This window comes from Penicillium waksmanii, assembly GCF_028829765.1.
Source record: "Penicillium waksmanii strain IBT 27052 chromosome Unknown utg000004l:1.0-5674109.0:1.0-5678898.0, whole genome shotgun sequence".
NCBI classification, from domain to species: Eukaryota; Fungi; Ascomycota; class Eurotiomycetes; order Eurotiales; family Aspergillaceae; genus Penicillium; species Penicillium waksmanii.
Window position 1 is genome coordinate 4,158,187 of NW_026643251.1, and position 22,844 is coordinate 4,181,030.

General features: G+C 50.7%; 8 protein-coding genes across 8 annotated transcripts; 3 read left to right on the top strand and 5 right to left on the bottom strand.

The window, feature by feature from the left end:
* Positions 1–49: 49 nt before the first annotated feature.
* On the bottom strand, positions 50–1,858 carry N7481_004368 (pyridoxal phosphate-dependent decarboxylase family protein; the record flags this gene model as incomplete). Its single annotated transcript, XM_057263587.1, has 2 exons — positions 50–1,729; positions 1,814–1,858. The coding sequence occupies 2 exons, from the start codon at positions 1,856–1,858 to the stop codon at positions 50–52; spliced, it is 1,725 nt and encodes a 574-aa protein (XP_057125248.1).
* A 699-nt stretch (positions 1,859–2,557) lies between these two features.
* On the bottom strand, positions 2,558–4,714 carry nop9 (RNA-binding RNA processing protein NOP9; the record flags this gene model as incomplete). The annotated part of the gene is made up of 1 exon (XM_057263588.1): positions 2,558–4,714. One exon carries the CDS (start codon positions 4,712–4,714, stop codon positions 2,558–2,560), a length of 2,157 nt encoding a protein of 718 aa, XP_057125249.1.
* Positions 4,715–5,006: 292 nt separating this feature from the next.
* On the bottom strand, positions 5,007–6,737 carry N7481_004370 (RCC1 domain-containing protein; the record flags this gene model as incomplete). The annotated part of the gene is made up of 1 exon (XM_057263589.1): positions 5,007–6,737. The coding sequence occupies one exon, from the start codon at positions 6,735–6,737 to the stop codon at positions 5,007–5,009; it is 1,731 nt and encodes a 576-aa protein (XP_057125250.1).
* Positions 6,738–7,014: 277 nt separating this feature from the next.
* Positions 7,015–9,575, top strand: N7481_004371 (Golgi transport complex subunit COG3; the record flags this gene model as incomplete). The annotated part of the gene is made up of 4 exons (XM_057263590.1): positions 7,015–7,238; positions 7,305–7,644; positions 7,698–8,723; positions 8,787–9,575. 4 exons carry the CDS (start codon positions 7,015–7,017, stop codon positions 9,573–9,575), a joined length of 2,379 nt encoding a protein of 792 aa, XP_057125251.1.
* A 388-nt stretch (positions 9,576–9,963) lies between these two features.
* N7481_004372 (uncharacterized protein) lies at positions 9,964–11,928 on the top strand (the record flags this gene model as incomplete). Its single annotated transcript, XM_057263591.1, has 1 exon — positions 9,964–11,928. The coding sequence occupies one exon, from the start codon at positions 9,964–9,966 to the stop codon at positions 11,926–11,928; it is 1,965 nt and encodes a 654-aa protein (XP_057125252.1).
* A 405-nt stretch (positions 11,929–12,333) lies between these two features.
* bck1 (uncharacterized protein) lies at positions 12,334–17,070 on the bottom strand (the record flags this gene model as incomplete). The annotated part of the gene is made up of 4 exons (XM_057263592.1): positions 12,334–12,454; positions 12,513–16,057; positions 16,098–16,688; positions 16,711–17,070. 4 exons carry the CDS (start codon positions 17,068–17,070, stop codon positions 12,334–12,336), a joined length of 4,617 nt encoding a protein of 1,538 aa, XP_057125253.1.
* Positions 17,071–18,564: 1,494 nt separating this feature from the next.
* Positions 18,565–20,338, bottom strand: N7481_004374 (alpha-keto acid decarboxylase family protein; the record flags this gene model as incomplete). The annotated part of the gene is made up of 2 exons (XM_057263593.1): positions 18,565–18,856; positions 18,918–20,338. 2 exons carry the CDS (start codon positions 20,336–20,338, stop codon positions 18,565–18,567), a joined length of 1,713 nt encoding a protein of 570 aa, XP_057125254.1.
* Positions 20,339–20,951: 613 nt separating this feature from the next.
* On the top strand, positions 20,952–22,283 carry N7481_004375 (THUMP domain-containing protein; the record flags this gene model as incomplete). Its single annotated transcript, XM_057263594.1, has 6 exons — positions 20,952–21,011; positions 21,138–21,254; positions 21,324–21,501; positions 21,601–21,815; positions 21,948–22,088; positions 22,152–22,283. 6 exons carry the CDS (start codon positions 20,952–20,954, stop codon positions 22,281–22,283), a joined length of 843 nt encoding a protein of 280 aa, XP_057125255.1.
* Positions 22,284–22,844: the final 561 nt, after the last annotated feature.

Below are 22,844 nucleotides of genomic sequence, written 5' to 3' on the forward strand. Positions count from 1 at the left end.
CGATGTATGTAACTAAAAACATGTACAAATTCCATCTTTGAGGCATTGTTCAAGTGTGGTGAACAACAGGCCCATGTCCATGTTCAACCAGTCGCTTCAGAGGAACGACTGGCGTAGTCACCTTCAAGGACTCGACAATACCTGGTCCAACTTCCTCAATGGCACGTACAAGAGACTCCACCGTCTCTTTGCTGGTGGTGACATTGACGACACATCGGAAGAACTTGCCACTTCCAACAGCATTCTCGTCCCCACTAGGAGGCGCGAAATCCACCATGAAGCCCTTGGGAACGATGGCGTGTGTAATCTGCTCGGTAACCTTGCTGTTATTCTTGCCCCGCTGCTCTTCGTTCGAAACGATGTCTGATTCCCGCGAGTATACAAACTCCTTGCCAGGAGCATAGTAGAAACAAACTTGCAAGCACGGCGGCGCATTCTCGCTGACGAGAATAAAGTTCGGGTTCTTCGAAACGAGAGTTGCCAGGTGAGCGGCAATGTCGCAAGCAGTATCGATTTGCTGCTCATACCCCTCGGATCCGTAGTATGTCCAGCCCAGGAATAGCTTCAAAGAATCGGCACGACGACCACACTGCAAAGTTAGGTCCGCCAAGTCCCAGATTTCGGGGGAGTCCACATCTAGTTCCGCGTCGTGCCCATCCCCATTTGCAGTGACCTCGGTATCCTCATTGTGGAAGAGGTATCCCGCGGGAAGCGTGTTCGCTTTATGAAACTGGCGCATATCGGATGCCAGAAGGAATGAACATGTCACCGGAACTCCGAGCATTTTGTGTGGGTTGATCGCAATACTGTTTGCTTTCTCAGAGCCACCCAGTTTATACCTCTGTCGCTGCGAGAAAACAAACGAGCCACCCCAAGACCCGTCAATATGGAACCATAAGTTATACTTTTGACAGATTGCTGCGATTTCCTCAAATGGATCAAAAGAGCCCATTACTGTCGTTCCAGCTGTGGCATTCACATAGAACGGGGTTCGTCCCTCACTTTGAGCCTTCTGAACCAGCTTCTCCAATTCTGCAGGAATCATACGGCCATACTTGTCAATTGGCACAGCCCAAACAGCTCGACTACCAAATCCAAGCATTTGTGCGGCCTTCTCCACACTGTAATGGCCATGGACACTGGTGAACAGCACGAACTTGTAGCCACCGTTACCGTCCTCCTTGGTACTAGGATAGAGATTATTGCGTGCAATAACGATGGAGGTAGTATTAGAAGCCGAGCCACCCTGCACCGAGATTCCACCAGCGCGCGGTCCGTTCAATCCAAAAAGAGTCGCGAGTCGCTGACCGGTATATTTCTCGATGACCGTCAGCGCGGGCGAGACTTGGTAAACATGGACATTGGTATTCAACGCGGCAAGGATCAATTCTGCTGCCACACCGGGGGCATTCGTCGAGGCATATAGCTTGTCTAGAAATCCCTGGTGCCAGGTGTTGACCGAGTATTTCAGGACTTTCTGCAACACTTCGATCAGACCGTCTTGGTGTCGACCTTGTTCGGGGATCTCGAGTTGAAGGATATCTCGGAGCTCCTCAGGCTTTCTATAGTCAACTAGGGATGCTCCGTATGAGTGCCCGTTTGCACTATTCGTTCCGTTCGTTCCGTTCGTTCCGTTCGTGCCATTGGTGCCATTCTTTTGCGGGATGACTGTCGGCTCGTCGGCAGCTCGGATAAAGGGAATGAGGAGATCTTCGACGGCTTTCAAGAGCTGTTGGGGGAGAAAATGTTAGCTTTTATTGCTTCTCTGGTGTGACTACCCCATCAATTCCATGTACAGGGCCTGGTGTCTCACATTTTGCACCTCATCGGCGCGACTAGATGACGAGATCTCCGACATCTAGGCAATCTGTCGCAGTAGCTAGACTCTCAAAGCGTGATATATACAGTGGAACACTGCTCCACGAGAGTAAGTAATTAACAGCGAACGAGGAAGATAGTAATAGAGGAGGTGAGAAGAGATAGTGTGCCTGTTCCGGCAAAGGAAAAAAAAAGGTTCTCGATGCGCCGATGCCGCCGGAGATGGCGACAGTCTCCGGGTGCCTGACATCATCAGATCGGCCCGCACGAGAACGAATGGGCATGCCTATTGGGACTCGGATTGAAATTGACGAGTGGAGTTGTATATAAGCCGTCTATGAGTTCACTGGATTGTAACTTCTTCTCCGTCCAAGTATTCCAGTACATCTCAATGGGGGAGGGGCATCGTTTTGCCCCGCGGCAATGCAATCTTATCGGGATCTGCCAATATTCATCAATGTACGATTTAAGGTGAGGCCTACATGGTATATACTAGTACATCATTGTATATTGGAAAGATCGAGTGGTCTTGGTCTTGGTCTTCGGCACATGAAACATTTTAATCTATTCGTACATGAACTTTTTTTTGGAGCCAAAATCTATCGGGATAAGGCTGGCCAATTGGGGCTCGAGGCGCGGAGACCTGTGCCCTGCTGCATGCAGCCCACTCCGACATGCAGGCTGCTAAATCGCATCAAATGTGGTATTGTATAATTCATCAAATGGGTATGTGCTTCGCTCAGTTGGCAGCTGCAGCTGCAGCTGCGGCTTCGGCCTGCTTGGCTGCAAATCGCTCGGCCGCTAACTCGATTTTCGATTTAGGTCGGACTCCGGTGTTGTCACCCTCGGGTTGTTGCTCAATGCCCTTGGCTCGGGCTTTCCATTCACCTCGTCGACGGTTGTGGAGATCCATTGACCAGTTGCGCCACACAGCTCGACCCAGGAAGGAGTCGCGCAGAGTCATTTCATTCTGTGCCAACTCCTGCGCCAGTCGCTCCTTGACGAAGAAAATATCCTTCGTGGCCGACCAGAGTGAGTCCACCACATGAGACCCGCTGCTGTGAAGAGAAAGCTCGACCATGTGGCCCTGGAAGCGAGTGGTGAACTGTCGGCGGAACTGCTGTGTGGATGTCGGGAGGGTCAAGGCTTGTTGGAGAACACGGGAGGAAGTAGGTTCCTTGGCAAGTTTGAGAACAGAATCGGAGGGTTGCGCAAGGAGACTAGAGAATACAAGATCCCCAAGTGGACCGGGTACTGTCAACATAGCTTGTGCCAGAAGAGATCCATGAAGCTTCTCTGCGGAAGCGACTGAGTTTTTGCCCGACCTCTTCCTCGTTCCTCGCTCCTCGTCATCTGCGTCCTCCATAACTTGGTCTTCAGGGCCATCCTCGGCTGTCTCGTCGAGTCGGAGCATCTGTCGGAGTCGGACAGCAGGATCCTTCGCGTAGGCCTCCTCGAGTGCCTTTGCAAATGGCTTGGTATCAACATTCCGAATAACACATCGCTCAATCAATACCCGTGGTACAATGAGACGTGTTCTCTCAATAAGTCCTGGGACCTCTGGAATGATGCGCTCCATTGCGTCCTGCAGATCATCCTTTCCAAGTCGCTCCAGTGTCCGAAGAACGACGTAACCCGCAGTGATGTTTCGGGAAAGCGATCCAATGCGCTCGGAAATATTGTTCTTGTAAAGGTTCTTGAAGACTTTGCCTGGCATATGACGCACCATGGTCTCGACCAAACGCGAGCCGACTGGGTCGTACAGCAAACCCCGAATGAAAGTTGCAGTTTCCGTTCCCTCTTCGAAGGACTCGTCAGGGACGAGTCGTCGCAGAATAGAATTGGAATCCTTGGCGCTGGATTTTCCGAAGTGGGAGAGCTCCAGGAATAGCAGGACTTGCAGAACTGGATTGCCAACGGGGTGGCTAGCTAGAGCCCTCAAGTAGGTGTTATCCAGACCAGCAACCATATCATTCATGATCTTCTTCAATGCAGGCGCAAATGACTCTGGGACACTTCGCTTCTTGGTAGAAGTCTTCTCCTCCTGAGAACCGGCTCCAGGAAGACCCAGTCTCTCCTTCTTGCGGCTCGCGACAACCGAATCGTTTGACACGACATCTACCGGCTCGCCCGCAAGGACAAGCAAAAGCACACGGATAGTATGCGACGCAAATCGCTCTGTCAGTAGATATCCCCAATTGCTCTTCAATTCCTCAATGACGGTCATGAACATATCGGCGAGAGAAAGTTCAGGCTCGGTATCTTCGTCGTCGTCGTTGTCATCCTCCTCGGTCGATCGCTTATTTTGAGAATTCGGTGTCTTCGCCATGACAGCAGGGGCAGCGTGAATAAAAAGGGTTTCACAGCAATGACTGGCAAATCGGTGCTGTACAAGATGAAGGAAATGGCCAATGAATTTGCTGAAAATCCGTCGGATTTGCCGAGTATCTGACATCGAGATCAATTTCTCCATGAGCCTCGAGCAGCCTTGACTGCAGGCAATCTTCAATTCCTTTCCATTGGCCTCTTGGTATACACTTTCGATGAACAGGTTCTTCTCTTCGGCGTCGGCGAATTGGTTCGCTTCGAGCATTTCACTGGCACGCGAGAAATACTCCGCCTCCTCGGCGTCGAGCAGACCAAAGAACACATCACCCGAATCCTCACGACCTGCATCTTCTTGTCGATCCTCAGTATCGAAAGGAATGTAATCGGCGTTCTCGTTGTAGGCGTCGGAGGTCTCGATCACATCGGGGTCGGTACCGGCGTCAGTAGACGGCTTCATGCGCTTGGCTGAGGGAGCCTCGAGGGTCTCGTCATGGTCACGTTTCGCCTCTTCTCCTTTCTGAGCCTTTTGCTCGGCCCGTCGGCCTCTCTTTTGATTTTCGCGAGGCATGACGGCGGTGTTCGTAAAAAAAGAGCTCGGCCGGCTGGAAATTTTTTGGATAAGCAGTGGTCCAAGCGTATCCAGCAGATACACCGCCTACCCTATGGTTTCTGCCGTGCTCAGGTAAGCATACTAGTACTAGTAGTAACTAACTAGTTACTGGTAGTAGTACTATGAAGTGCTGCAGCTGCAGCTGCAGCTACCATTTAGAAATATTGATCATGGAATTGAGATGGTTGGCCAAATTAAAATACACATTTTGTTACACAGATATCATACAGTTTCTTTCACCGACCATTGCTTATACCACTGAGTATATGGCCGAGACATGCCGGCCACATTCGACGCGCTGTTCCATATACACATTTCGTTTGCCAACCTTCCCCTTGTGTCGTGGCATGATTTGCAGTCTTGCCTCGGGCTCGGGATTCTTGGATGACTCCGCGGGTGCCTTGATGTACGACGGTTTAGCGAGGTTTGCTCGCTTTCCAGTGCCCAATTGGAAGTTTTCATTGCCTCCCCACCAGAAGGCTTCGTAGCCCCAGTCACTTGATTTATCCAAGGCATCTGTGTTTTGCGCGCTGAGGTTCGTCTTATTATTCAACAATGCGGCGACGTGGGTGGTGCCGACAGACATGGTACGAAGCCGGATTGGGAGCATCTGCTTCGTCTTCTCATCATACTCGCCTAGACCACTCAAGTCTTTCACCTTGATGGGAGAGTCTTGTAAATGTATCCATTTGCCAGCACCAAGTGTGCCCCACACTCCTCGACCACAGGACCATGTGTCGGCCGTGATTCTGCCCAGATCGCGGACCTTGGTGGGATCTTCCTCTGGGCCTAGAATACGCTTGGAATCCACGGTAAAGAATGTGTTGGCTCCGCCGGCGGCTATACTAGTGACCTTTGGCGAATAGATGCTTAGACGATATAGCTTCTTCAAAGAGAGAACGGAAGGTGTGTCGTTGAATGGGTGTTCCGGCAGAAATTCCACACCAAGCTGCCCAAAGGAATTATCACCCCAAGCAAACAGCCTTCCGTCTTTGCTCAACGCCAGTGAATGATAGTCTCCTGATGCAATTTGGGTGATCTTAGAACCGTTGAGGCTTGTGACTTCATGACAAGTATCTACGGGCCCGCTTGGTCGTGTTGTGAAGGACAGCCCAGGTACACCAAGTTGGCCGAGTGATGGATAGTGTTCTGTGGATGCAGCTGCAGTAAAAACACGACCAGAGCTGGTAAGTAGAACAACATGCTCCAGGCCACCTCGGATCAAGGTAACACTCTCTCCAAGCTTCAATGACGGCTTGAGAACACGATAGCTCAATGTGGACTGACTACCCCAGAAAGGCATCCATGAGCTCTCCCGTGATTTCGGCCCGTTGCCTTGGTCGTGTTTGGAGATGGGCAGAGAATAAATGGTTCCATTCGAAGATAATGCGACGATACGGCTTTCGGAAAGCGCAAGTGATGTCAAATTCTTGCCAACCAGGGTCTTTGTCGGCTTATACTCAGTCTCTGAATATCCCTTGCCCCACTGAACCAGGTCTCCATTCTCCGTGATTGCGGCGCCGGACTTCTCATCAATCTTGAAATCCCGCAGAACTTGGCCATTGAAATACTTAAAGCGCCGGGGTGTTTTGACGTCGGAATCCTTAGATTCCGGCGCAACAACCTTGTGAGAATTAGAGCCCCATGTATAGACCCCGGGACTCTTCAAGCTTCGCTTCTCCTGGATAAAGTCGGCACGAAGGTCGTTCACATCAATGACTTCCTTTTTCACCTCCTTCTGGCGCTCGATCCAAGCCTCCCAGTCACCATTCATATATGTATAGCCAAGATAGGTTGCAGTTCCAGCCAGTGCGAATCCGAAAGAGTTGCGAAACCAATGCGACGATGGGTTCGATTTCGATTTCGATTTACCACTTGCGAAACGGCGACAAGCTGCATTGAGAGTGGGATGATAAGCGGCGCTGGGGAGACTGGCGAGACGAGCCAGCTGCGTCGCAGGCCGTCGCACTTGAGTGATCATCATGTTCGTTGGGTTTTTTTTCGATCTCGATTAGGGTATGCCTATGAGACTTCGAAACAAACTGGGCGAGTCGATGGCCAAACTAGCTGGGGAAGCTTTGCGTGAGATGATGAAGCGGAGGTCGGTGGCAGAATGCGGCGGTCGTGGGCGGCGCAGTTGAACACCTTCGCACTCCGGATTCGCATTCGCTCACTCTCTAGCAGCTAGCTTTTTACAGGTTCTGAAGAAGGCATGAGCTGGAGTCTGCCTTCTCTAAACACGGGCCTCTGACTGCACCATGCCATCCACAAAGCAGCAGCGTGCCCGCCGCCAGACTGCACCATCTGGACCGCCGCGGCAGCCAACCGCTCTCGAAACCCAAGTCGGCCTCGAAACGACACAGGAGCACTCCTCGGACTTGCCGAAAAGCAGTATTCCAAACTGGAACAATGAGCTTGAATTCTCCTCATGGCTCAATGGTGTCAAGGATGACTTGGTAGAGGAAAGCTACGACCAATATCAGTATGTGCCATCGATGTGGGGGTAGGGTGTCAGTAAGACTAATCAGCTATGCTTTTCATGAAATAGGGGCACATTAGATGACCTTCAACAATCAAAAGAACACATAGATGAAATCCTTACAAGCACATTGACCCTCCTCGATGACCTTTCCAACCTATCCGAATCATTCAGATCTGTCGAGTCGCAAACATCCAACTTCGAGAAGCAATGCGAGGGGCTGCTAGCTGCCCAAGAACGGGACATGAAGCTGGCAAATGGAATCCAGAATAATCTCCATTATTATGACTTCTTGGACCCTGCCTCGCGACGACTCAATGCGCCAGGCGCTGGAAACACGGTCCGCGATAAGGAGTTCTCTGATATGCTGAGGCGTTTAGATGTTTGCTTAGACTACATGGAGAGACATGTCAGTTTCACTTTGCTTAGTCTGATTTTATTCTCTACTGACATTTACCCCAGCCTGAGCAAAAAGAAGCAGAGGTCTATCGCTCCAGATACCGACTACTCCTCACTCGCGCCCTTACCCTCATCCGCGGAAATTTCGTAAGCGCCCTTCGGGATATCTACCAAAACGTTTCGAAAAAGATCTCCGACCAGCAATTGAATGACACGGCATTGTCTGCTCTCCTTTACGCTAAATTCAGAGTTGGGGCACCAGATATGAAGCAAATCGGCGTGGAAATCCAGAAGAGAGCAGTTCCACCCCTCAACCCAGATCAAAATAACGAAGCCGAGTACCAGAGCTTGATGAACGAACTGCACAACAATTATGCAGCCACCCGATCACGACTCATAGTGCCCCTCGCTCGCAAGAAGCTCATTGAGATCACCCAAACGCCTAGTTCGTCCAAGGATCTAGTCTCATTTGCGAGAGCGAGCATCAGCTACATCCGAGGTTTGTGTTTGGATGAATATGATCTGTGGGGAGAATGGTTCCATGGACAAGGAGGATTGTATGACTTTCTTGAAGCTATTTGCGAGCCGCTGTATGACCATCTCCGCCCTCGTATCATCCACGAGACCGATATCGTCAATCTCTGTCAACTTTGCACCCTGCTGCAAACACGGTATTTCTTGGACCCAGAAGATGAAACGGAGCCCACAGATACGAATCAGCTCGACTTTTCTATTTTGATCCAGCCTGCTCTACAGGACGTCCAAACTCGTCTAGTCTTCCGTGCTCAGGCAATTCTTCAAGATAGCATTGAGCGATACAAGCCTCGTCCGGAGGATATTGATTATCCAATGCATAGCCGACAAGTATCCTTGACAATTACCGACACCCAAATATCAGGAAAAAAAGACACTACAGCCGATACCATGATCGACATGACAAACACTACCAAGGAGGGTGAAAATTCCGAGGATGATGCGCAGGAGAAAGGTGGAAAGTGGGACTTTGAGACCCAAACCGCTCTGAAAGGGTGGTATCCGACATTAAGAAAGGCAATTTGGCTTCTCAGCCGGATCTATCGGCTTGTCAACGTAAGTCTCTTATACCAAGTTTGATTCATGTCATGACCAATAATACTTATGCATGTGTCCCAGTCAACTGTCTTTGATGATCTCGCCCATCAGATCGTTCACCAAACTACTGAATCTCTTCACAGCGCCAGCCTCATGATCTCCGGAAAATCGACGCCGGCGGACGGACAACTGTTCTTAATGAGTCATCTTCTCATTCTAAAACAGCAAATTGTCGCCTTTGACATTGAATTTGTTGCCCCAGACGTCTCACTTGACTTCTCTGGTGTCACCAGCACATTTTGGGAGCTGCGTGAACGTGGTGGGTTGTTCAACCCTCGCAACTTGATGCGTCTCGTTGGCCATGGCCTCGTTCCACGTGTTGTGGAGAATATGCTTGATGCCAAGGTTGAGCTGGATGGCCGTCTCCGCACCGTCATCAACGATTTTATTAATGCATTTGCCGCTCGGATGACTGCCTCTTTACCATCCAAGTTTGTGGATACACGAAATTTACAACCTGGGGAACTCACCCATCCCACTTGCCATACCATCGAAAAGGAGGTTCCGAACCTTCGAAAAATCCTGAACGCATATATCGATGATACCCGCATGAAGGAAACTCTTGTTGGTGCGGTGCAAGATCGCACGATTCAGATATATGAAGACTTCCTGGACAAGTACACATCTTCTATGAAGGGCAAGGGGAATTCTGTCAGCAACAAAGGCAAAGGTCGTGACGATGCAGTTTGGGATATTGAGACATTTGCAGATTGGTGCGAGGGTATCTTCCGAGTCGGTGTCGCAGGCCTCCAGGCTCAGCAGACTGACCTGCATGGCGATGACGATGATGTTCTAAGCACGAGCTCATGAGTCTTTATATCCCTTTTCGAGCCCTCGCATCTTGAGCATAGATACCACATGAATAGTTAGCGGCCGTAAATGTACATGTATGAACCAGCAATAACTATGGATAATTTTGCGTCCTGATGATGCAAATTCTACAACCAGAAATCCGAGGCACTGCGAAACCCCTGGATACCGAATTTAAGATTTGACGTCCTTATTTCTTATGTATTCCAGGAAGGATTGCAGATCGATAGAATCAGGGATCAAAGTTCAGGCAGCACAGCCCCGTCGGGCCAACGCAGCCTTGCGAAGTGGATCTACAGCCTGGCAGAAGCTCGTTTTAGTAAAATCATATAAAGCCGTCCTCGCCCCCAGGAATGTTCGCAGTCGATATCCTAACAGCCAGGATACGATGGACCACATGAAGAGAGACACAGACGCACCGTCATACGGGGCCCTTTGCACCGGTCTACCCTCACCGGAAATGAGGCCTGACCAGCCTAAATCCCTTCTGCTAGTCTTCCTAGCTGACTTTGAAGAGCCTCATAAGGAGAGGCTCATAAACCATGTCCGTCCAGCGACTAGCGAATTTAAAATACTGACGTGGCACCCAAATCATGAAGTCCTACGATCTATTGCGCCACAAAGAAGGTACAGGGACAGCCAAGTCAATTTATATGGACTTGCCATTGTGGCCCACCGAAATGGACATTCAGGTTTTATCTTCGCAGATGAGTTGACAAAGCGCCAAGTGGAAGGGCATTTTCCTCTGCGTGGAGAAGATGGGCGCATCTCCGTGGGGATGATTTCCGTGAGGCAGAAGGAACAACATGGCCAGCTTCGCATTGTTGCCAAGCGTTCAGCGTTGGAAAACGACGAAAATATTGCCTTATTAGCAGCCGTGGAGAATTTCGACATCTCACAAGATTTCAACAACCCAAAGAACGAAAATTTCGTCACAACTGTGTACTCAGAGCTTGGGCTCGAGCTGCACGACCCAGACCATCCTGTGTTTACTCCAAGTACAATGGACTCCTTTGCCTATGAGGAGATTTCGGCTGCTGCTATAAAGGCCCTATCTATGAACACGCCATTGCCTCCTGAGTTGGTCATAGATATCACATCTCGGTTAGAAAGGAATCTGGAAGAAGTGATCAAATTTCCACCTGGGTTGAACTTCCAAATTGAGACGCCAAATATTAATATACTTCTCGGCTTTCAGACAACTCAAACTGAACGTGAAAACATACTGTCTGTTTTGAAAGATGCTGTGCATCTTGAGTTTGAGAAGCAAAGGCAAGAGCAAAAGAAGGAGCTCGAGATCAAGGCAGAGGCAAAGCAAAAGAGGACAAGCATGAGTGAGACCGATGAGGAGAAGGAGCGGGAGGACGGGGACAAAGATGACGCTGTGAGCTCTAGGGACTTCCACGATGCGGGACACCTTGAGCCCAGTGTTCATCTTATTCCTTGGGAACAGAAGCGACCCCCATCCCGTCGCGATATCTTGAATGTTTTTGAAGCGGTCGCCGCATATCCGGGTACTGGGCCTTTCAAGCTACCATATCTTCTCATGAAGCCGACTGAGAATTGCAGCGAAGCCCTGACTGAGTTAATCTCCATTGAAGACACTGAAATGGGACCCAGTGTCCGTCAGATTACGTTGAATGAAATGATACAATATAAAGGAGTGCGACCAACCGCCTTGGACTTTGCGAGATACTACGGAGATGGACAAATGGAATTGATGCCGTCGCCACGCATTATATCATCCGGATTCGACGAGCCCTTTTACCCCATTTCGCACCCTTGGAATGCTATTGGGCGCATGAATTCGATCCCATTGTTCTTCCTCACAAACAAGCTCAGTGATGAGCAAGTCACGGCACTTTACGAGGAGATCCGAACTATGGGCGAGATCGACGACGATGACTGGGGTAAGAAGGTCATTTGCCCTGTCCTTTGGAAGGAAGATGAGCCAGATGCAGAAGATGGGACACCGGCCGATATGTGGAGGCTCTACACCGAAGTCCACGATGGCTGCGAAGATCCTCTTTTTTTCGCAGACCTGCAGTCTGGAAACGATCTCAAAGTTATCGTGACCGATCAGAATTATGTCGGCGATCCGGATCCAGACGATGAAGAATCCTGCGAGCTACTAAAGGGCGTGGAACAGCCGAGTTTTCGCGGACTTACCTACGGCCGGCTACCTGGCCGCGAGGCACACATCGTATGGATGAATCTCAACATCGCCAATATGGGCATTGATGAGTATTTTGACGATGAGAATACATGCGAAAATTACTTCAGGCCGGATTGGCCGTGCCATGACAGGATGGATGAGTATAATGAATGGATTCCTAGGGAGGAAATGGAGTGAAAAGGTCGAGGCAATGAGGAAGGGCTGGGGCTATCTAAATGAGGCAGGACACCCCTTGCGATAGATGAACTAGTACCAGGTACGCTGTAGGGCCGACTGGTGGATAGGATTTAAAGGACGTTAATTGTCGTGGTAGAGAACTTGAAAAATTGATATGCACTCTGTTCTGGGCAACAAGTGTCTTGATGTGTAAAGTTTTCACCAGTCTTTCATGAAAGAATTTCGTTATGTGCAAAATCCGTGGACACCATTTCCCAATCGATTGACAGTAGCCGACTTCCGCTTGAATGAAAATAAAACACCAGGGGGTATGTATGTACTAAGATACAAGAACGAGACACAGCTGATTACCATATCCAATCAATCGTATGTATTTCCAAGACCCGGAATGAATCAACAAGAGACTTAGTAGACGTCTCGAATCTTGGCATATAGCTCTGTCTCGAGGAAGTTATAATTGGGGTCTGATTCACAAAACGGGTGGCGTGTGAGCAGAGTCCCAGCAGTTGGACGTTCCGAGGAGTTACTATAGACAGGTTAGATACCGACTTGGAGAGAAAAAGGCAGATTGGGATGAAACTTACACTGTGAAGCAGTCATACATGAATGCAAGAGCAGCGGGACTGATACTCATAGAGACATCTTCCGGAATAGGAGGCGCTTGACCGAGGCTGCCGAGCTTGAAGATGGCACCGATAGCCTCCTCCTTGCTCCAAGGCCGACGACCAGCAAACATTTCTAACACCACACATCCAAGGGACCAAATGTCGACCTTCGCGCTGTAGCCCTGACCCTGGGACTGAATGACCTCTGGGGCCATCCAGAAGACCGAACCCTGCATAGAGTTGCTTGAATCATTTCCGTATATGTCGTCTGTCTTCTTCGAGATGCCAAAGTCGGATATTTTGCAAGTTCCATCAACATCCAAAAGGATATTGTCTGCTTTCAAATCACGATGGAGAATACCCATGTCGTGAAGGTAAGCCAAGCCGCCCAGGGTTTGACGTGTGAGAGATTTGACAACACTTTCCTCAAACTTTCCATGCTTGCGAAGACAACTGCCAATAGAGCCACCAGAGATATACTCCAGGTAGATGGAAATTGAAAGGTCTCCTCGCTCGCAACCAAGATATTGGACAATATTAGGGTGTTCGAGGTGCTGCATCGTATCGATTTCCTGGTCCAGGGCAGCTACCATCTCCTTGATTCGGTCTCTGTCATTTCCTGCAATTCTCGCGTTGATTTCGACTTGCTTTACTGCCAAAACTTCACCATTATCGGCGTTGATGCCTAAATACACACGACCATAGGTACCCTTGCCAATAAGCTGACCTCGGATGATGCGGAAGGTTTGCTGGCGTTGTGGTACTGCTTCGACCGGCCCCGGCGAGCTAGTGTGCTGTGGGATAGGGTCGAGTTGGCTGAGCCGAGTTCCAGGCTTTGGGCTAATTTGCATGATTTTATGACCAAACATTTTGGTGCTCTTGCGTCGCAACAGATCACCTGATTTTCGAGGGCCAGTAGCAGGACCGATGCTCTTCGTCCGGTGGGCCCCCTGAGCGACTTGTCGAATAGATTTTGTGCGCGAAAGGCCGCCGCCACTCCGGTTGATGTTGCGTACGGCGACTGAGGTCGGACGCGCAGTTGATGCATCAGAGCTGGCTTGCGGGATAGATGGAGGTTGTGGAATTTGGGGCTTGCCCCGAAGAGTTGCTTCATTGTCACCGTTCATCTTATTGTTCGGCGATGGAGGCTCTTCGAGATAGGGGGCATCAAGGTCGACATTTGGGAAGAAGCTGTCCAGGTTGTCAATGACGCCCTCAACAGGAGGTCTGCTGGCCCAGAGATCGCTAGCAAAAGACTCCCTTCGTGGTAATCTTTCGTTCGCAGGCGAAGCCGTTCCGTGGGAGCCCCCTGAGAATTGGTCAGGATTGTCGGAAGCCTCTCCGGAGGAGCTGTAGGATGAAGGCATGAAATATGATGAGCTCTTGGCAGCAGATTTGGGTGACTGGATTGTAACAGTGCGACGCTTGTTATTGTGTGTGTCTACGGTGAGAGTCGGCTTTTTCTCAGGTTCCGCCTTTTCAGGCTCTATTCTCGAAGGGCGAATAGCAAAAAGACCATCATCAGAATCATCGTCAGAGCCATCAGAATCTTGGGTAGAGAGTTTCGTTCTTGCGAAGGAAACTTCACTTTCTTCAAACTCGAACTCTGGTCCGACTGACTTCCTTGATGGCTGCGAAGATCTGGATGTGCTGCGCGGGGACGGTGATCTTTCACTGCCTTGTTCTGCGAAAGATTTGGAGCCGGTTCTCGACGATTCCAGAGTTGTCCTACTCGAAGCCGAAGCTGCAGAGTCGAGTGTCTGTGGCCGATCAGAATCCGAGCCAGTGCTCTCTCGATTAATGGACGAAGGCGTTGGAGGAACTGGGACTGAAGGAGATGGCGTGCCAATTGAACTAGTCATGCGACCCATATTGGCGAGAGCAGCCCCCAGGCCAGGCTGGGCTCGAATGGGGCGATCACCGAGGCCTTTCCTGAGTGAATTGACTTTGGTGAGCGTATTCGATTCATTGGGAGCGACTGGCGGGTTACGCCGGGGCACCAGTCCTTCCTGCTGTAGCTGGAGCTGTAGCTGTTGCTCTTGCTGCAACTGCTCCTTCTTCTCTTCATAAGGCGAGATACGAGGCGTGTTGAAGTCGATAATCCCTGTACGCCTATAACCGGTTTCTCCGTAAGTCCCTGTGAAGCCTGGCTGGGAATTTGGAGGAACACGAGAGACTCGGTGCTCTCTTTGCTTCCGCTCAACCTCGCGAAGATGAGCCTCGTGGCGCGAGAGGAGATCTGTTTGCTCCGCGTCCAAAAGGGTCGCAGATTCGGTGCTATCGGGGGTTGTTTTTGTGACTGAAGGCTTCGAGGTTGCCTGTCCAGAGGTATGGAAAGGCGATGCAGGCTTAGCCGTTGCCTGGGGAGATATTCGGTCCAAAGCTTCGGGCTCCAAGGGCTTGCGATGTATAACAGGGTGTGTCGATGCTGTAGGGGACGATGTGGCCTTGTCACTCGGTATTGAAACGCCAAGGCCATATGGTAGTGCGGGATGAGAGGGGTTTGCCTGGACAAACAACTTTAGAGAGCCATATGCATCAGACTTGTTTCGGCGAGAGACCGCTAGCATGGTGTCACTCATGGGGTCATCGTGATGGTGTTGCCCTGGCTCGGTGAGGAAAATCTGGGCACTTGCCCAATCGTTAAGACCAAGGTCTCTACAGATCCCTGCACGCAAAGCTTCTACCGATTCCATATCAGAAACGTCAACGAGGCGGTAATTAAGACCATCCGTAGTTGCGAAAACCCATCGCTTCACTTTAGTTGCCGCCGAGGAAGGGCGATCTCCTAGTGACATGTCGCTGATATTGAATCCTGGCTTCGAATAAGGAGTATAAGAACCATTGGATCCATTGGGCCGAGGTTCTGGGCTTGAAGGTGAATGCTGCTCTTCCGGGGACGGATATTCATTCGCCCTGGCCTTCCTCTTGAACATATTCAAGAATCCCTTGTTATGCTCCCTATATGAGGTAGGCGTTTCGCCACTCCATGGTCGAGCATTTGTTTCTTGTTGAGGAGAAGGACGTGCACCCTCCTGGCCCTGTCTACGGTGGTCATAGTACCGACCAACGTTTCCAAAACCTCGACCAGTTGAATCCGCGCTGTTCCCGCGAGAATGCTCATATCTCCCTAGGGTCAAATCACCAGTCGAGTTTGATGTTAGACCCTGGTATGACGGCGATGCATACTGCAGAGCCGGGCTGCCACTTTTCGGACTATCTTGGGGCCGACGAGATGAACCTGGAAATGTGCCATGGTCGCTGGAGAGAGAGGGGCTTTGGCGCTTATGTTCGTTCATTTGCGCGAGCGTGTTCCTAGAATATTCTGATCGCTGCAAAGTGGAATGCTCTCGTATCGGCGACTCATACTTTGGGGACTCGTAACCGACAGGGAGAGGCTGTGTGACAGAGCGCAACTGCGGGCCTTGCTTCTGAGACTGGGCTGAGGCGTGCAACTCCGCCAACTGGCCGGGACTGATGTCGTTCACCCCAGGAGTAGGACCAGCCGACCGGGGCTCAGAAATCTGGACGGGATGAAAAGTCGTGCCAGTGTCAGTGGAAGACGGTGGGAACGCAGGGGGGCTCCTGCCGCAATGGCGTCGAGATGGAAGAGTCCGGGTTGCCATCGTGGATTGAGCGAATCAACTTGCGCAAGCGCAGTCCTTCTTCTCGTTCACGAGCCGAGTCCCATCCAGTTCCACTGCGGGCACACTCTTTCGCTAACTGAGGATATACGACTTTATGGATCTTGCCAAGGTTTCCCCGTCCACCCCACGCTAGACCAAGCTCAAGAAAGTCGGCACCTTGAAGCTCCAAAGACTTGAATGTTTCCTGCCAGTCATTGGAGAATCCCATTTTAGCAAGCCACATGAGGACTCGGTCGAGCGGCCAATGAATCGCGGCCTCGCTTGGCGAGAGACCCCCCAACGATGCACCACTGGTATTGTGACGATGACTGGGCGACTTCGCGAGATCGACACCTGGACTTGGGTTCTGCTGCAGATTCTCATTTGACTGTATTTCATGTACAGTCCCATGAAGATGTGACGGGACGTTCATACCCCCAGGTGTCTGTGGATTATAATTCCCAGGGTTATACGTCCCCGTATTGGTGGTTGTAGGGTAGTCATAGGTTTGTTTAGCCACAGGTCTTTGCTGTGAATAACTGGTGTCATACCCAGTCCGGCCGGGTTCGAACAGCGGGGGGAATTCCGACGCCAATTGTATCGTGTCCTGGAATATATGTTGCGGAAGTAAGAGGTTGGTTGTCAATAGACAAAGGGGCAGGAAGACGATATCCAACAAGCGGGGTTTGCTGCGGCGGCGGAGGCGGCGGTGGGAAGCCTGCGGCTAGAGCCTGCCGAGCGTAGTTCGGCTGCCATCCTGATGGGACCGCATATGAAGTTCCCGGGGGTGGACCTGGTGGTGGTGGCGGTACTCCCGGTTGCTGAAGCTGTGGGTGTTGATGAGGGTGTCGTGGAGGAGGTGGAGGCAAAGTCGGCGGGCCTGGAATATATGCTCGCTGTTGACCGTCCATTATGGTGACTGATCGGGGCCTGCGATCAAAAGCGCCCAGCGCAGTATCGGTGGGGGGGATCGGAAGATCCAAATTGCACCAGAGAACCTCAGGTGTTTAGCTCAACCTTCATACACATCCCAAGGTTCAACACGATGCCGGTCCGAGGTGGAGGGTGAGGTCCGTCCCAGGAATGAGCGTCGGATGGCCGCTATTAAGACTCTACTCTCAGGTCGATGGTGGTATGGTCCAATAAATCGGCGGTTGTCAAGAGGGGAGAAATCAAGTCACAGGTTCGTTCTCCAGCATTGTTCGAATTTGGGTGTCTTCGAGGCTATCGAAGCGCCCGAGGCGCAAGGTAGGTAGTTGGTAGTACTGGGAGGGCGACTATGGGAATCTCCAAAAAGACTGCGGTGAACCCCGATCGAGGTCCAGCTGAAGAAGCTGGGGCTCACTGTTGGAAGCGCCACTGGTCAGCAATCTGAAGGGCAGAATAACGCGAGGGGGATGATCCCCCTCTCCGATCCTAGGAACGGAGCAAGTCAAGGCGACGAGAAAAATCCATTCCAACCTCCCCACTCCTTGCGTCGGAGAATTAGTCCCGTCAAAACTCAGCATGAGAACTTACCGGGAAGAATCAAACCAGCAGGGATGAAAAATATTGTTTGGGAGACAAAGGATCAACAGCTCTGATGCCTTGGACCAAGATCATCACGTGGGCCCGCTTTTGCTTTGCAAGTGGAGACGACCAAGATCAATCAACAATTATCAATTGGTTAAGGTACGAGTAGTAAGTACGGGGGGGCTTTTGGGCTCGTAGGGCTTTGTCGATTTCAAGTCTTATGGCCGTGACTTGGTTTGTTTGGGATGGTTGAGGATGTCTACCCTCGCAGCAACCCCCTGGTAGGCCCCTGGTTTGCGGCAGGTGTCATATTGTCAGGTTGCCATATTGGGGAGAGGATCCATGCCCCCGTTATCCTTCAGGCGTACACACGCCCCCCATTCTTGAAACCGGCTAGATTGTCCCGGCCAACCCGTTTGAGAATCCCCGTCGGTGGACCTGAAATCTCCCCCCCCCCCCTTCTCTCACATCTCAAATTGAGGTCACCCGCTAGTGCTACATACATACTCGGTGATGCCCCGGGTAGCGCCCAAGATACTCTAACTATCCTTTTGGCCTATATCCACTACAACCCTACGGGAAATTCGATCAGTTATTGAGATTTCATTCATTTCGTAACTGCGTCTGAGAGGAGATGGTGCTTGGATGATTACAGTGAAGATGACTAGCAGATTCATCACGTCTGTTGCTCGGTGACAATTGTGGTTCAGCCCGCCTGATGGTCTGAGAGGTTAAAGGTGTAGCCGCGATCTCGAGCCTTCGGATTTGAAACATGGCTGGCATGATGTTGCACAATAGATAGCAACCCAGATTGCTCAATGCTTGAAGGAAAAGGAAGGGGGGAAGAAACATAACTCCAGCCAAAGCCACCGGGGCAACCTGTTTCGGGCTGTTTATTTGTTGCGCGCGGCTGCAGCTTCGGCGGTCAGCTTGAGTGCAGAGGGCGCATCGTCACGAGGCATATACAGCTCCACCAGCCGGAGGCTGTTGGAAGTACAGAAGTCCTGATCAGTGAACAACTTGTTCAGTTCATCTCTGGTCTTGATCCTGTATCCTTTGTATCCATCATCCGCGCCGAAAACCTTGGGGATGTTCGCAAAGTCCCACGGTTGGATGTCGTTGTATCGCGCGTCCCAGCCATGGATGTAGCGCTCAATGGTGTAGCCCTCGTTACAGATCACAAATCTAGTCAAGTTAGCATTGGAAAAGCACGCTGTCGCTTTTTTGTGGCTGGAAGGAAACTTACACAATAGGCGACAGTTTGTTTCGGAGAATTGTACTGAGCTCTTGCACCGTCAACTGAATGCTACCATCTCCGATGAACAGAATTGTACGACGATTGTTTTGCTCTTTGGCAGCCAAGGCAGCACCCTGGCAGGATCCCATCGAGTAACCAATGCTCCCCCAAAGAACCTGGCTAATGGCGGTCACATTCGCAGGGAATCGAGTGTCCCAGATACCAAAGTTGGCCGTACCAGTTTCCGTGATGACGACATCATTTTCCTTCAGCCACTGACCAACAACTGGCCACAGCCAGGCATGGGTTATGGTCTGGTCAGAGGAAGATTGCTCGCTCTCCGGGAGCTTATTGGTGATGCGAGGAGCAGGAGTCACGTTCAACTTGCCCATCTTCTGCACAACCTTTCGAAGAACACCCTTCATGTTGGTATCCGGGTACTCAGAGTAACGCACACGCACATAGTTGCTGTGGAAATCGATCGTGTTTAGCTGACCGATTCGATAAGTGAAACCGGCCGTGTTGAAATCGGATTTGATGGCGCCAATGCTGAGAATCAGGTCGGAGGATTCGACTACTTCTCGGACGCCGGCATTGGATCCATTGCCGGCATAAACGCCACCAAAGTTTTGGTGGGATTCGTTCACAGCACCCTTGCCCATTGGGGTTACAAAGGTGGGCAGCCCAGAGGCTTCTACCAGATCATGCACCTCCTTCAATGCGCGATGGCGGATGGCACATGCATCAACCAGAATGACAGGGTTCTTGGCCGCGTGCAGATATTTCAGGACGACGTCCACGACGTAGTCTTCCTTCTCTGGGTCATTATCGGGCAGCGACAGGTCAATTGGCTTCTTCAGGCGGTCTCCATCAACCTTGGCGTAGATCATGTCCGTGGGCAAGGTAACGTAGACGGGGCGGCTGCGAATCCAGCATTCCCGAATTGCACTGTCGACGAAAGCTGCCGCGTAATGGGGGTCATTGAGCTGGGCAACGTAGCAAGAGATACCGGCGCTCATTTTCGTGAATACGTTGAAATCGCCGTTACCCAGAGTGTGGTGAAGCAGCATGCCATCCTTCTGAGACTGAGTTGTAGGTTGGCCTACGATGTGGACGATGGGGACAAATTCAGAGTATGCGCCAGCAACGGCGTTCAAGGCAGATAGTTCACCGACCCCGAAGGTGGTTATCAACGCGCCCATTCCGTTGACGCGTGCATATCCATCAGCGGCATAGCCTGCATTTAATTCATTGCAGTTCCCTACCCAATCCAAGTCGCACTTAGGCAAGTAATCGAGTGCTGAAAGGTTGTAGTCTCCGGGGACTCCATGGACTGAACGGATACCGACTTCATGAAGACGACGGAAGAGGTATTCGGCCAGATCAATAGGATTCTCGAGCTCTCGTGTAGCAATATCGATGGAAGCCATTGTGGGCGGGGTGGGTGGAGAAGTAAGCTTGGAGGGAAACGAGGGTGGTGAGAAGGTGGGAAGGTGGGAAGGTGAGAAAGTGAGAAGGCAAGAAGGTGAGAAGGTGAGTTTACTTTTTAAAGATCCGGTCCCGGTCTGCCTCGAGGTGGGAAAAGCAGCAAGTGATACGGAAGAATCGGAAGCTGCCACTAAAAATAAAAAAAAGCCGCGGTGGCAGCTTCTTCGATTCCCAACTGCAGGTTGGTTGCGATAGGTGCACTACGTCATGATTGGGCAGTTGATGTCACGCCATGCCGGTTTGTTGTCTGATAATCGCCTTCTAGACAAAAGACAAGACTAATTTTATTATACTGTGGTATCACGGCTCCGAGATACATTCGCCAAAAGTTATGGGGCAAGCACGAAAACGCATCAAATACATAAGCTTCTCGGCATCCCATCAAACCAGGGAGGATCATTTAATCATTGTTTCGGGATCGCCTCTAAGCCCAAGCTCCGAGCTCTCAGCACCTCGATCCACCCGATTTGCGCCCGCTAACCCGAATGGGCAGACACGCAAAACTCGACTTGCCTCCCCCACTCTTGCGGCGACAGGAACATCTAGATTTCCTCAATGGCAGGAAACGGCAAACGCAGCATGCCTCAAAACGGAGATTCTTCTAAGCGACGTAAAGTATGTTCTCCTCGCAGCAAACCTTGACATACCTCTACAACGTGGGGATATGATTTCACCCACTGCGTCCGTCCGACTAGTACAGTGAGTGAGTGCGTGAGTGCATAGAGCTAACTAAACCATCAGGGCCCGCCGCCTAAGCAACGCATTAACGTTGATACCGGTGATGCGGGTATCTTCATAACCTGCGACATGGGTAAGGAAGGGAAATGCAAAGCTGAGGTTCTAGACATCATCTCTCAGGTAGGTTCGTTCCACAAAGGCAAACGTGCTACAATTTGACCAGTACGGCTACTAACCCGCCATGTTTAGATATTTGAGGACTCTATGAAGAAGAACCAAGAAGAGCAGGAGGATTCCGACGACGATGATGATGAGGACATCGAGGCTCAAATCCAAAGAGAACTTGCTGGTCTTAAGCCCGCCGAGGACAAGACGGACAAAAGCAAAAGACGCCCAGTGGAAGTCACTCGTCTGGAAATGCCATGTGGTGCGTTCTCACACATTCCAATCACGCCGAAGTCCACGGCCACGTATTTCAAGGTCGTGGATCTAGTTAAATGCTGGTATTGATATTCATATCCAACAGTTCTCTTCGCTCGAGTTGACAGCTCCATCGACCCTGTTCAACTGGTGCATCGTCTGTGCACCGAGGCACAGGCAAACCCAAATACAAAGAGGAGCCGATACATCAAGCGGATGACCCCTGTTGTTTCTATCCGGAAGACCCTGAGTGTGGAGCTTGAACCTTTCATCAAAGAAATGCTCAAACCACATTTCCATTCGGGAGGGGGTCCAAAGAAGGTGGGTAACAACCCTGTGAAACTAAATGGAGTCCCCTCTTGGTTTAGCGAATTGGCCATCCCTGCAACATTCCAAAAAAGGTAGCATGGCCGTTTGGAAGCCCTTTTGCTGATATCGCTCGGTTTAAATTAGTTCGCTATCCGACCATCTATACGAGGAAATAATAAGTTCAAACGAGACGAGGTCATCAAAACCATCGCGGAACTCGTTGGACCCGAACACTCGGTGGACTTAACAAACTACGATGTAACGATCTTGTTCGAAATTTCCCAGGTAAGTCCTGATGGAGTTTTTCCTCCTGCCCGAATGACCGACGCTGTTGCTGACATTTGCCAGAACTTGATGGGTATGAGCGTGGTTGAAAGTGATTACGACAAGCTTAAACGGTACAACCTCGCTGAGATCTACGATCCTTCGCCGAAGAGGGCCGAGAAGGCAGACTCCAGTGAAACCCAGGCCAAATCCTAGCAGTGGTAACAATCAAACTCATCACACCCGTTTAGCCGGTATGGAATTGTCTCTATTTTACTTCGGGCATGAATTGACGATGACCAATAATGCTTCATGTGGCGGCTTTGCATGAGAAGAAATGTAAGTTTCTCCAATTGGCTGCTGCCTCTTAGCGACAGCTCTCTAGGGCGGCCCAAAATCGTTGATTTTACAAGCGCGTCCACCCGGAGGGTTTATCTATTATCAACTACATACCAAATACTACCACATCGAGGATCCCAAGCCATTTTGCCCCACTGACAGGAGTCGAGACTGCTTACCAGAGCTACCGGCTACTTCGTCTTGAGTAGAGCGCGTTCCTCAATCCCACCATGATCAACTATTGGGACTGACTGTCGATCAATAGAACAAGTGATATATAACCTATTTCATCTCCAAAGGTTCAGCACTATGGTACATACAAATAGAAAAAGGAAATAAAGAAAAGAAAGAAAAGAACAGAAAAAGGTCCATGCTCTTTCCTCCCGCCTTGCATGACCAGGCTCTGCAGACGGCGGCCATGGGGGAGCCACAATTCTT